Genomic DNA, 13070 nt, shown 5'->3' on the forward strand with positions numbered 1-13070 from the left:
ATATAAACAGCCTAGACCATTCCTCTTAACTTCAAACTTTGATAGCCAAATATTTACTGGATATTTAAATATTCAAATATTTACTGGATATTTGAATCTCTAATTGGCATACATATTCCACTCAATAGATACAAAGTTTCCCTAAACTGCTCCTTCTGAGTATTTCCCATCTTAGTAAGTAACCTCCATCTTTCTGGTTACTCATGCCAAAAGCCTTGGATTCATCCTGACTCATCTCTTCCTTTTACATTCTGCCTCTAATCTGTCAGCAAATACTGTTGGTTCTATCTTCAAAACAAAGCCAAAATTCTACCTTATCTCACCACTTCCGCTGCTACAAGCCATGTTACGCTGGTTCAAGTCATATCACCTTTTACCTGCTTTTCCCTATGGTCTAAGCTCAAAACAGTAGCAGAGTGATTCTGTTACAAGATAACTCAATTATAAGGACTATATAACATAAGTGACTGAGATTTACCCCAGAAAGGCAAGGGTGGTTCAACATAAGAAAATTAATCAATATAACACATCACATTAAGATAAGGAAGGAAAAACACCAGATGATCATCTCAATTGACACAAGGCATATAACAAAATCTAACACCCTTTCATGATAAAAACACTCAGAAAACTAGGAATAAAAGGGTATTTCCTCAACATGATAAAAGGCATTTATGAAAACCCATAGCTAACATCATACTTAATGGTAAAAGACTGAAAGTTGTCCACCTAAGACAGGAAGTAAGACAAGGATATCCACTTTCACCACTGCTTTTCAACATTGTATTGAAAGTTCTAGCCAGAGAAATTAGACATGGAAAAGAAATAAAAGGCATAAATAATGGAAAGGAAGAAGTAAAACTATCTGTATATAGAGGTGACATAATCCTATACAAAAATCTCAAAGAAAGCTACTAGATCTAATAAATAAATTCAACAAAGTTTCAGAGTACAACATCCACATTGAAATGTCAGCTGTTGTTATACACCAGAAATGAACAATTTGAAAGGAAACTAAGAAAGTAACTGCATTTACAATAGCAGCTAAAAGAATAAAATACCGAGGAATAAATTTAACCAAGGAGATAAAAAACAAGTATGCTGAAAAACTACAGAACGCTGCTGAAAGAAATTAAACACCAACAAATGGAAAGATATCCCATGTTCATGCACAGAAAGACTTAATATTGTTAAGATGTCAATACTACCCAAAGTTATCTACAGATTTAATGCATCCCTACCAAAAGTCCAAAAGCCTTTTCTGCAGAAATGGAAAAGGTGATCCTCAAATTCATCAGAATTGTAAGGGACCCCAAAAAGCCAAAGTAATTTTGAAAAAGAAGAATAAGGTTGGAGGACTCATGTTTCCCAACTTCTAAACTTCCTACAAAGCTACAGAAATCAAGAGTGTGGTACAGGCACAAAGACAAATATAAATAAAATGGACTCGAATTGAGATTCCAGAAGTAAATCCACAGATTTACAACCAGTTGATTTTTGACAAGGATGCCAAGTCCACTAAGCGGGGAAAGAATAAACTTTTCAACAGATGGTGATGAGACAACTGGATATCCACATGCAAAAGAGCGAAATTGGACCCCTACCTCATGCCATATAGCAAAAAAACTCAAAATGTATCAAAATAATACATAAGAATTAACTCAAAACTCCAACAGAAAAACTAAAACTATAAAACTATTAAAAGAAAACATAGCAGAAAATTTTCATGGCCTTGGATTTGGGAACAAATTCTTAGATACGACACCAAAAGCATAGACAACAAAAGAAAAAATGGATAAACTGCACTCTATAAAAATTTAAAACCTTTGTGAATCAAAGACCAATATCAAAGAGTAGAGACAATCCATAAAATGGGAGAAATTATTCGCAAACCATATATCCAATAAAGGTTTAATATTCAGAATATATAAAGATCATCTACGATACAACAGAAAAAAAAACTCAATTAAAAAATGGGCAAAGGACTTAATAGACAGTTCCCCAAAGAAGATATACAATGGCCAATAAGCACGTGAAAAGATGCTCAACATCATTTGTCATTAAAGAAATACAAAACAAAACCACACTAAGATATCACTTCCCACCACCTACTAGAATAGCTATACTTTTTAAAAAAGGAAATTAAGTTTTGGTGAGCATATGGAGAACTGGAACACTTGTACACTGCTCCCATGGAAAAATAGTTTTAGCAGTTCCTGAAAAAGCTAAGCCAAAAGCTTACCGTATGTCCACTCGTAGGTATATTCCCAAAAGAATTGAAAACAGGGACTCAAACAGATTCTTGTATGCCAATGTTAATAGCAGCATTATTCACCAATAGACAAAAGGTGGAAACAACCTAAGTATCTATCAACATATGAATAAATAAATAAAATATGATAAACAGTGGAATATCATTCAGCTATAAAAAGAAATCGAGTTATGATACACATCACAACACAGGTGAAACTTGAAAACATTCTCCTCACAAAAGATGCTGAATACCCAAAGCAATCTTGAGCTAAAAGAACAAAGCTAGATTGCCTAACTTCAAAATATACTAAACTCTGGTAATCAAAACAGCACAGTACTGGCATAAAAAGAGACACACAGGTAATAAAATAGAATAGAGAGCCAAGAAATAAAACCATGCATTTATAGCCAACTGATTTTTGACAAAAAAGCCAAGAATACACAATAGGGAAAGGTCAGACTCTTCAATAAATGGTGTTCGGAAAATGGGATAACCATACGCAGAAGAATGAAAGTAGTCAATTATCTCTCACCACATACAAAATCAACTAAAAACGGATTAAAGACTTAAACGTAAGACCCAAATCCATGAAATCACTTGAAGAAAACATGGGGGAAAAGCTCCCTAACATTGGTCTGGGCTAGAGGTTCCCAACCCCTGAGCCACAGATGAGTACCAATCCATGGCCTGTTAGGAACCAGGCCACACAGCAGGAGGTGACATCAGGCAAGCAAGCATTAGATTCTCATAGAAGCACAAACCCTATTGTGAATTGCACATGAAAGGGATGTAGGCTGCATGCTCCTTAGGAGAATCTAATGCCTTATGATCTGTCACTGTCTTCCATCACTCCCAGATAGGACCCTCAAGTTTCAGGAAACAAGCTCAGGGCTCCCACCGATTCTACATTATGGTGAACTGTATAATTATTCCATTATATATTACAATGTAATAATAATATAAAGTGCACAATAAATGTAATGAGCTTGAATCAACCTGAAACCATCCCCTCCCTCCTGTGGAGGGAAAAATTGTCTTCGATGATACCGGTCCTTGGTGCCAAAAAGGTTGGGGACCACTGGTCTGGGCAATGATTTTTTGGATATGATCTCAAAAGCAAAAGCTGGGATGGATAGGTGGTAGGAATGAAAAGATGTTGTTAATGAGTACAAAAATACAATTAGATAGAAGGAATGTTATCGGGCTTGATAGCTATATAGAGACAAAAAAAGGGTAAGTGATTGCCTGGGAAAGAGGGTGTGGTTGAGTACTAATGGTTATGGAGTTTCTTTGTTGGGTGATGAAAAAGTCCTAAAGGTGATTGTGATAAAGGCTGTACAACTCTGAAGACAAACTAAAAACCATTGTATTGTACACTTTAAATGGGTGAATTGTATGATATATGAATTATATCTCAAACTGTTTAAAAAAAATGCTGAGTAGAATTTGCCACATACAAAAAGACAAATATTTTATTATATTCCACTTATGTAGAATATCTAGAATAGGCAAATCTGTAGAGGAAGAATGTGCATTTGAAGTCACTAAGAGCTGGGTGGATGAGGCAATGGGGAGTTATTGCTTAAAAGTTACAGTTTCTGTTTGAAGTCGTTAAAAAGTCTTGAAATAGTGGTGGTGTCAACATCAAGATAATGGTAGAATAAAAAAATAGTGGTGGTAATGATTTCACAACATGATGAATATAATTAATGTCACTACATTGAACACTTAAAAATGGTTAAGATGGCAAATTTTATATTTTACCACAATTTTTTAGAAACATAATTCAGATCATGTTTCCCTAACAACTCTCCAACAGCTTCCCATCTTCCTCAGAATGAAAGCCTCAGTTTTCAAAATAGTCCATAAAGTTCTACACATTCTGCCCCACTTCCCTTTCTGGTCTGACCTCTGACCTCCTCTCCGCTCTCCTCCAGCTCACTAGGCCTCTTAAGTTGCTCTCTGAATATAAGGAGGCAGGTTCCCCAGGGCCTTTGTACTTTCTTCTCCTCCAGAGAATCTCAAGGTAAGTTCTCTCACTTCCTTGAACTCTGGACTCAAAAATTTCCTTCTCAATGAAGTCTTCCCAGACCACCTATTGTAAAACTGCAGCTCCCTATAGCCCCTCACCCACCATACACAGCCAATCTTCATCCCTCTTTCCTTTTTATTCTCCATTTCCACCTTCTGTCATCCTATACATTTTACCTTTTGCTTGTCTCCTTCCCCTAAGATGTAAGCTCCAAAAGCAGAGAGATGTTTGTCTGTTTTGTTCATTATTGGTATCTCTAGTGCCTAGAGCAGTCCTTAATATACATTTGTTGGATTAATAAAGGGAGATCACTGTGTGAAAAAAATAGAAGAAAATAAATGTTTATCTGAAGAATGCAAGGCCCTTTAAATTATCAGGCCCAGAGAGGCATCAGAATGAAAAGACAGTCCCATCTCACTCCCTCCTTGAGCTGGATAATTATCTCTTGAAGTCCACCTGCTATGTGGGCTCTAGACTGACACCAAGTAGCCATAAAAGGCCATATTCTGGACACGATAACTCATACCCTATGAGTTACAGTGTACAGCCAATCACTAAGCAATGGTATCTCTGTAAACCAGTAACAATTCCTCGCCAACTTTGTCTCAGCCCACTCCCTCCCTTCACCTTTAAAAACCTGCTTGTAACTAAGACTGAAGGAGCACTCCGCAAGGCAACTGGGAAGTGAGTCCTGGGCAGCTATACTCATTTTAGCTCAAGTAAACTGTTTAAATTATAATTTCGTGCCCCAGCCTCTTCCTCTTAGGTCGACACCACTATTCAATGACATCAAGATCTGAACTGTCCTACCTATTCCAATCTCCCACCCCTAGAAAGAAATGTACCAAACCATACAAGCCTGAAGTACTCCGACATACAAACCCCTATATTAGCATCCTAAGAATTATATTACCTTCTTCAATAGGGAGTAGTATTTTTCATATCAAACCTAGCCAAACAACTGAGATTCGACCAGAAAAAAAAAAAAAAAAAAAATCCATTAGTGACTGAGTGATTTGAACTCAAAAGAACCCATCATCACTTGCTAAATAATACACTGCAGGTTATTTCCCTCGACTTTGCTGTACAGACATGGAGTGACTCAGTTTCTCCCATAATAAAGGCCGTACTGGAAGAGAGAAATCCTAAGCGCGCAGGGTAAACATCAGGCTGGGGCCGGGAGGGGCGGGGAAGCACTTCTTGAATGGTGGAAGCTCCGAGAGACCCCTTTCCTGGCTGCTCCAGAGAGGGCAGGGAAAGGGAGAATGTCCGTTTTTCTGGAATCTCCCAAACACAACCCAGGGGCCTGCTCCGCGGGCCTGAGCACCTCCACGTCTCAGAAGCCTAGCACGATAGATACCCCGGGCACGGAGCTGGAAAACGAGAGTGGGAAGACAAGTTACCCTGAGAAGCGCCAGTCCAACAGGTCTTCTCCTTCAGCCGGATGACTGTGGAGCTCCACCACAAGCAAGAACTGCAACCCAGGCATCCAGGCTAGACACCAATTCACCAAAGTTTATTCCCGCGCTGCAGAGTACAAGCCTGCGCGTCTCCGGCGCACACAGTACACATCAGCTCCGGGAGACTGGGCCGCCCCGCCCCTCCGGCCCCGGCCCCGGCCCCGGCCCCGCCCCCGCTCCGACCCCACCCCCTTCCCCGCCCCCGGCCCGGCTTGCCTTCAGCGCGGCTCTGCAGCCCTCCCACCACAGCCCATCTAGCCCCGCCCAGCACGTCGCGGTGCGCATGCGCAGAGGCCCGTGCTGCCGCTAAGCCCCTCGGGAAATGTAGTCTCCTTGCAGGTGCCGCTGGGCCGCCAGAGTCCCGCATCCCGGCGGAATCCGGAGAAGTGAGAACACTCCCACCACCCGGTCCTCGTTCCCATCTTCATATCTGTCCAGTCCCCTCGCACTCCCGCTGCACCCCACACGCCAGGCTTCCGTCAGGGTGCGCACTGAAGAAGAGCGGAGACCCTCTTCCTCCCCTCAGCTGGCTGTGCCGGGGGAGGCGGGGTCCACCGCCCGCCCCCCGCCGTCGCTCTCTCCGCCTCCCCTCCCCTCCCCTCCCGGCGGGTGTGGGGCCGGTGTCCGAAGCCAGGCGGCGGCCCCCGCAGCGGCCGCAGGAGGGGCGGCGGCGGTGGGCGCCGCGGGCGATGCCCCTGCCCGGCTGCTCCGGCGGGGGGCAGTGCGAGCGGCGGCGGCGGGGGAGGAGGCGGGGGGCGGCGGCTGCAGCAGAGGGGCCGAGAGCTGGCGGCGGCGGCGGTGGTCGTGAAGGGCATCGGCGGCGGCGGTGAAGGCAGAGATGATGTGAGTGCCCGCCGGCTGCGGACCGAGGGCAGCGGAGCGCTGGGCGGGCGGCGGCGGCGTGCGGGTGCGGGCCCGGGGGCGGCGGAGGGATGCGGGAAGCGCGGGCAGAGCTGGAGCCGCCGCCGCCAACCGTCCGGCAGGGGCTAGAGCCCCGCGCTGCGGCGCCGGGGGAGCCGGGCCAGACGTGGGGGTCCCGGGCGGCGGCAGGGGCGGCCAGGCCGAGGGGCGTCTGCGATTGTTCTCAACACCCCTCCCCCACCCCACCCCGTGTGTCTGTTTGTCACTTGCAGCTGAAGATGGAAAGAGCCAGGCGAAGGGGAGGCGGCGGCGGCCGCGGCCGCGGAGGCAAGAATGTAGGGGGCTCTGGCCTAAGCAAGAGTAGACTGTATCCCCAGGCCCAGCACTCCCACTACCCCCACTACGCGGCCTCAGCCACCCCTAATCAGGCCGGGGGCGCAGCCGAAATCCAGGAGCTGGCCTCCAAACGAGTGGACATCCAGAAAAAGAGGTTTTACCTAGACGTGAAGCAAAGCTCACGGGGCCGCTTCCTAAAGATAGCCGAAGTCTGGATAGGTAGAGGCCGGCAGGACAACATCAGAAAGAGTAAACTGACCCTCTCCCTGTCTGTGGCAGCGGAGCTGAAGGACTGTCTAGGGGACTTCATCGAGCACTATGCCCACCTGGGCCTGAAAGGCCACCGGCAAGAGCATGGCCACAGCAAAGAGCAAGGCTCCAGGAGGAGACAGAAGCACTCGGCACCCTCCCCACCAGTCTCAGTGGGGTCCGAAGAGCATTCTCACAGTGTCCTGAAAACAGATTATATCGAGAGGGACAATAGGAAATATTACCTAGACCTAAAGGAAAATCAGCGGGGTCGCTTCCTACGGATTAGACAAACCATGATGCGGGGGACTGGCATGATAGGTTATTTTGGCCACAGTTTGGGCCAAGAACAGACTATTGTCCTCCCAGCACAAGGAATGATTGAGTTTCGTGATGCCTTGGTTCAGCTGATTGAAGACTATGGCGAAGGGGACATAGAAGAACGAAGAGGTGGAGACGATGACCCACTTGAACTCCCAGAGGGGACTTCTTTCAGAGTGGACAATAAAAGGTTCTACTTTGATGTGGGCTCTAATAAATATGGAATTTTCCTGAAGGTAAGTGAGGTGAGACCACCTTACCGTAATACTATTACTGTTCCATTCAAAGCTTGGACAAGGTTTGGGGAGAATTTTATCAAGTATGAAGAAGAGATGAGGAAAATTTGCAACAGCCATAAAGAAAAGAGAATGGATGGCAGAAAGGCCAGTGGTGAAGAACAAGAATGCCTCGACTAGAGTGAAATTGAACTCCATCAGGCAAAATTTAAAATAACAAATTGGCTAAAAGTACTGATCCATTATCATTTGAAGAAGTTCTTCCTCTTTTTTGGCCCTTTGTTATTAGTAATACCTCTAGTAGTTGATACTTCAAGAAGTCTGATTCTCATGTTATGTTACACATACATATCACTATAATTCTTACGGGAATTCCAACCTTCCCAGAGCTAAATAGTTTAGCTGCTTCAACTGCTCCAGACTATTGAAGTATTCAAATCAGCACAAAATGTGACATTCTAAATACCATAACTAAGATTTACATTGCACTATGACATAATCCTGAAAAAAGATACATATACTTCAATGGAAGTGTGACTTTCTAGTTAACAAATTCCCCAAAAAGTATTTCAATCCTACTTCATTAAAAGCTGCTAAGCTTATCTGTAGGGCAGTTACCACAGAAACAGAAATTGACCTCAAGTATATATTAATATATTTATTTATGAAAGTACAAGTAGACATATATTGTCCATTGGATAACTGAATATACCATCAAAGGATCAAATCTTATTATCTAATTAAACCTTAAAAATACAGTGTCACAGTATTTCTTAAGAGTTACTATAGTATTCTATAATTTCAAACTTTGTGGTAACCCTACATTTTATAGTTGCCATATCAAAGCCATGGGAGAGTTTTAATTGGTTATTCTAAGTTTAGTTACAATCCCTTCTTTACCTCTACTTATTGTTTTACGTATTTTTCTTGACTTACTAAAGTTTCAGGAATTATTTTTATGTCACATTGAGTGGGAGGCTTCATCCAATGGCTTTGCTAAGGAAATCTTGGTGTTTTAGCTTTTCATGCAATTTTAAGATGGTGAGCGGTTTCTTCCCCAAAATATATCATGGACTCAAGGTGTTATACTTAATGCTTCTTCTTTAACACTATTTCAAAAGGGTTGGTGCACCAATTAACTGATGTAAAAATATACCTGTAATAATATATTTTAGTAGCACTTTTGCAGTTGCTACCTTTAAAACCATGTCAACACTTCCAATATAAACCTGAATTTCACAGGTGTTTTAATTCCAGAGGGAGTGGGGATTTTTTTTCTAAAAAGAATTTAGAATACAAATTACCAATCTGAGAAAAATATTATTTGAAGATTGGTTATAAATATATTTGAAAGGAAAATTCAGGCATTTTCCAAGGTGCTCTTTCTGACTTTACACAAGACTCACCCATTTACCTGTATTAAAAATTACTTTCCAGGAAGTGCCACAGCAAGTTTTCAACACCTAAGCAATTTTTTAAACAAGTGGGTATAGTGTTATATGTGTACCAACCCATCCTGTATTAACTGACTGAAATTTCATCTATTCAGCTATTATTTTCTTCTGAATGAAATTGTTGTCTTTTATCTTGGCTTTAGTCACCTCCCACACAGTAAGTCCATCTAATCATATTTAAGAGCCTGAACACTGATTTCAACCCCCAAATATCACTCTCATTGATGAGAGCTGGCTGCAGGGATTCAAATCAGAATGTAGCTCTTCTTTTATATGCCAAATGTAATTTAAAATTATATCAGCAGTCTTTTTTCTTCCAGAAGTTTGTCCCCCAGTACATTTATGTGAAGTCACTAAGAAAACCTGATGGTATGAATTAAGAAAATTAATTTCATTGGTTTATGTTACTTAAAACAAGCAATCAGTAACCCCGACATATATACTGGTGTTAGTTTGCAGATTGTATTTCACACTTCCTCTAGTAGCGTGAAGGAATCTCATTAGTTCATTATAACTGTGGACCATCTGGATCACTATGGAACAACGGAAGGTTAGGAGATAATGTTAGTACCAGAGTTAATGGCACATGGTGGGTATTGTGACTCTAAAAGTAGCAAGGATTTTTAAACAGTCCTAACTGTAAAATAACTATGTAGGCTTGCTAAAAAAGTAGTTTTTGGTCTATGAAGGAGTGATGTGCACTTGAATTACTGTACTACTGATTGTTATTGCTGCCCATCATAGTGCCTATTAATAATAATCAACCTGTCAGATTTTGGCAAACTGGAGCTGTGAATATTCTAGTATTCGATTGTTCCTATTGCTATTGCTATGAGTGTATACTCTCTCTTAAAGTCTTCCTTTCTAAAATATTTATATCCATTAAGTCTAAATGATTTCCTTTTTCCTTTTGGATCTGATAAGATTTGAGTATGTGTCTATATATATATACACATATATACACACACTTATATATGTATATACACATATACATATATATGTTGTATACATACATTCAATACCATGTCAGACTTAAAGATAAATATCTTTAACTCACTGTATATAAACATTATTAAATTTACTTTTCCATTAATTATTTAAGTAAATATTAAGTAAAGAATTAGTTAAGCAGCCAAATTTTCTACCTTGTATGTATACTTCAAAGTTTTCACCATCTCAAAGCTGCAGATTAAATAGATGCATATATACTGGCAATTGAATATACTCTAAAATTATTAAGCCTTCTGCCAGTCCTTTTGTTTCATTTTTTCATAATCATTGAAAAATGAGATGATGCTATGATTTTTGATACTTAAAATTCCCAAGAACTCATTAGCCATAATTAAATATGATCCAGTTCAAAACTCTGGTCTTAGGACATGTATTGCCATGTATCTTATAAAATAAGCTACTATTCTTATCTGTGCAATATGCATTTTATTTATTGTCATTTGTAACATACATGGAGCTGCAAGTATACATGGTATCCTTCAAAGTAACAGAATCCCTGCCTTGAAGACATTAACCTCTTAAGGCAACTGGAAGCTAGAAGTTAAAAAATGAGCATGAAAGTTAGTAACCAAAAGTACTAGTTCACTGTATAATTCTAAAACACTGATGATGTTTGCACATAATAATCCTAGCATAATGTGGTACAGGCTCAAAACTGTAGTAATATAAGCTAATAGTATAAAATTTGGAAACGGGTTCCTCTTGATAGTTGGCAGTGTGCTCCTAGCAACTGAAAGCAGCACTAATCTGTTGCTTATATGCAAAAGATGCAATGTATTATAAAGATATTAAAGTTCTGCTACATTTTATAATTTTCCTTGTTAAAGCCCCAAACTGCCATGTCCCTGAAACTTGAGTCAAACACAAGCTTATTTGCACTAAAGAGCATGGCCAAAAAAATAAATGACAGGGTGGAAAAGCTAGTTGGAACCTCTTGAAATAATTGGTTCTAATAGGAGAATTTCACATTTGTCTATTTGAAAGCTATATGGTCCAGGCAGACAATCTGTCAGTTCACTAATTTAATAATGCACTTTACCTTTTGTATATAGAAGATGTACATTTATGCCACTTGACAGGTGGGATGTGTTTCAATAACTATGTAGTTAGAATCTATAGGGTGATCTCTTGCATGCATATGTTTGTGTTGGAACTGTTGTAGTAACAGGTTTCCATTAAATCAGTGTAATGGAGAAGAGTAGAAGATGCTTTTGAAACAAATCCCAGTATATTTAACAAAGAATTTTAAAGTAGAGTTCACATTTGATGTCTTAAGAACTATAATAAATAAAATACTATTTCCAACCCAAATTTGTATTACAGTGGAGACTATATTTAGTTGAGATTCCCCATAATGCCCTGAAAGTTAATTTGGGGAGTTTGTCCATACAAAAATTATTTTCAGTCATTGTTTCCTTGTTGATATGTGTTTAAGTAATGAATAAAAATGCAGTACATAATATTATACTCGAATTAAAAGTGTGGTTAGCTGATATGGCATTATTTAAAGAACACTCAGACTAAAGAAATAAAGTTTCAAGTTAAGGTAATGCAAGGAACCTATGAACAGTCACTAACACAAATATGATATCTCAAAATTCACGGAAGTACTAACCTTCACCAACTAAAAAGGGTATTGGGGGATTTAGTGTATCCTTCCATCTTAAAAACTTCCTAAGATGTACATGTGAAAACTAGATAACTGTTGCTTAATAATACTTTACTGAGAAACACTGTGTACTAACAATTCATCAAGTGTGCTATATTTACTGCATTAATTTTATATCTATAGATAAGAATACATTATATAGTCCTCCTATCTTAATATAATCATGTATTTATATTGTAATTTTGCAAATATTTTCCTTAAACATTTATCTGAGCTGCGCAATTTGAAAAGGATGAAATTGGAATATACCCTTAGATGCTCATTTTTAATAAGCAGCTACCGTTGAAAGCTGATGTATGTAGTATCATTCCTTTAAATTTCAGTTTATGGTATATTTTAATATTGAAATGATAGGACTTAATTTGAATTTTAAGTGGTTTTCTGAAAATAATTTTCATAGTGTGAGCTTTTTTTTTCCTGCTTATATCCAAATGTTTTTCATTGGAACTATTTATGAAATCCTATTTAAAGCTTTATGTAAGGGCTTTGCTTAGTCACCACTTAGTTTGAAGTCTGTCTTTACTAAAACACCAAACATCTTTGACAACATACAAAGAGAAGTTAACATTGATTCTATGCCTACAGAATAATACAGGTATAATACTTATCACTGCCTGAAAAGGGTCTTAAAATCTTTCTGAAATTTCCTTAAAGATTTCTTGAATTTCCAAGAGAAATGGTGGCTAATGGCTAGCCCATCAGAGAAAGAGAACAAGTGTGTTAACGTGCTGTTGAGACAACCAATAGTCCACCATACTGTAGCAATGACGTTCAGGGAGAATGTGTTTTTCCCAACTTAATGTCATGTGAAAATTGGGTTTTTAGATCACAGTAACTCTGTCATAAAGAAAATATACCCAAATTTAGTAGGTAGAGCTTAGAAAAATAATATATGTATAAGTATATATTTTCATGTATAATGGAAAAAATCAGTAGTTGTTATTAATTTGACATGCTATTTTAAATCATTTAAATTTATTTTGGTAATGAGATTTTAATCAATATTTTTGAATAGGGAAAAACATACATATAGTACAAAATGGAAACAGTACAGATGGGTAGAGGGTGAAAAGTAGCAACCAATGTTATCAATTTCTTGTGTATCCTTCTAGAGTTACTCTGCATATAAAAGCATATGTGTATGTATATATATATTCTTTTTAAAACATACAGATGAAAACATATAT

General features: G+C 39.5%; 2 protein-coding genes across 6 annotated transcripts in view; one reads left to right on the forward strand and one right to left on the reverse strand.

Annotated features, from left to right (window-relative positions):
* WRN (WRN RecQ like helicase) overlaps window positions 1-5851 on the reverse strand; it is a 149333-nt gene extending 143482 nt beyond the window's left edge. For all 3 annotated transcript variants that reach the window (XM_064368777.1, XM_064368775.1, XM_064368776.1), the window contains exon 1: window positions 5690-5851. The gene's annotated coding sequence lies outside the window, so the exon portion shown is untranslated. The remainder of the gene's footprint in view (window positions 1-5689) is intronic.
* Window positions 5852-6322: 471 nt separating this feature from the next.
* Window positions 6323-13070, forward strand: part of PURG (purine rich element binding protein G) — a 55415-nt gene continuing 48667 nt past the window's right edge. For 2 of the 3 annotated variants that reach the window (XM_064368891.1, XM_064368890.1), the window contains exons 1-2: window positions 6323-6589; window positions 6880-7749. In XM_064368891.1, coding sequence (XP_064224961.1) covers window positions 6886-7749 — 864 coding nt within the window. In that variant the 5' untranslated portion in view covers window positions 6323-6589; window positions 6880-6885. Of the gene's footprint in view, window positions 6590-6879; window positions 8838-13070 lie in introns of those variants that run through there. The other variant, XM_064368889.1, reaches the window with a different exon arrangement.

The sequence above is a fragment of the Aotus nancymaae genome, unplaced genomic scaffold (genome assembly GCF_030222135.1).
Source record: "Aotus nancymaae isolate 86718 unplaced genomic scaffold, 86718_ANA_hifiasm-v0.15.2.pri h1tg000079l, whole genome shotgun sequence".
In the NCBI taxonomy this organism is placed as follows: Eukaryota; Metazoa; Chordata; class Mammalia; order Primates; family Aotidae; genus Aotus; species Aotus nancymaae.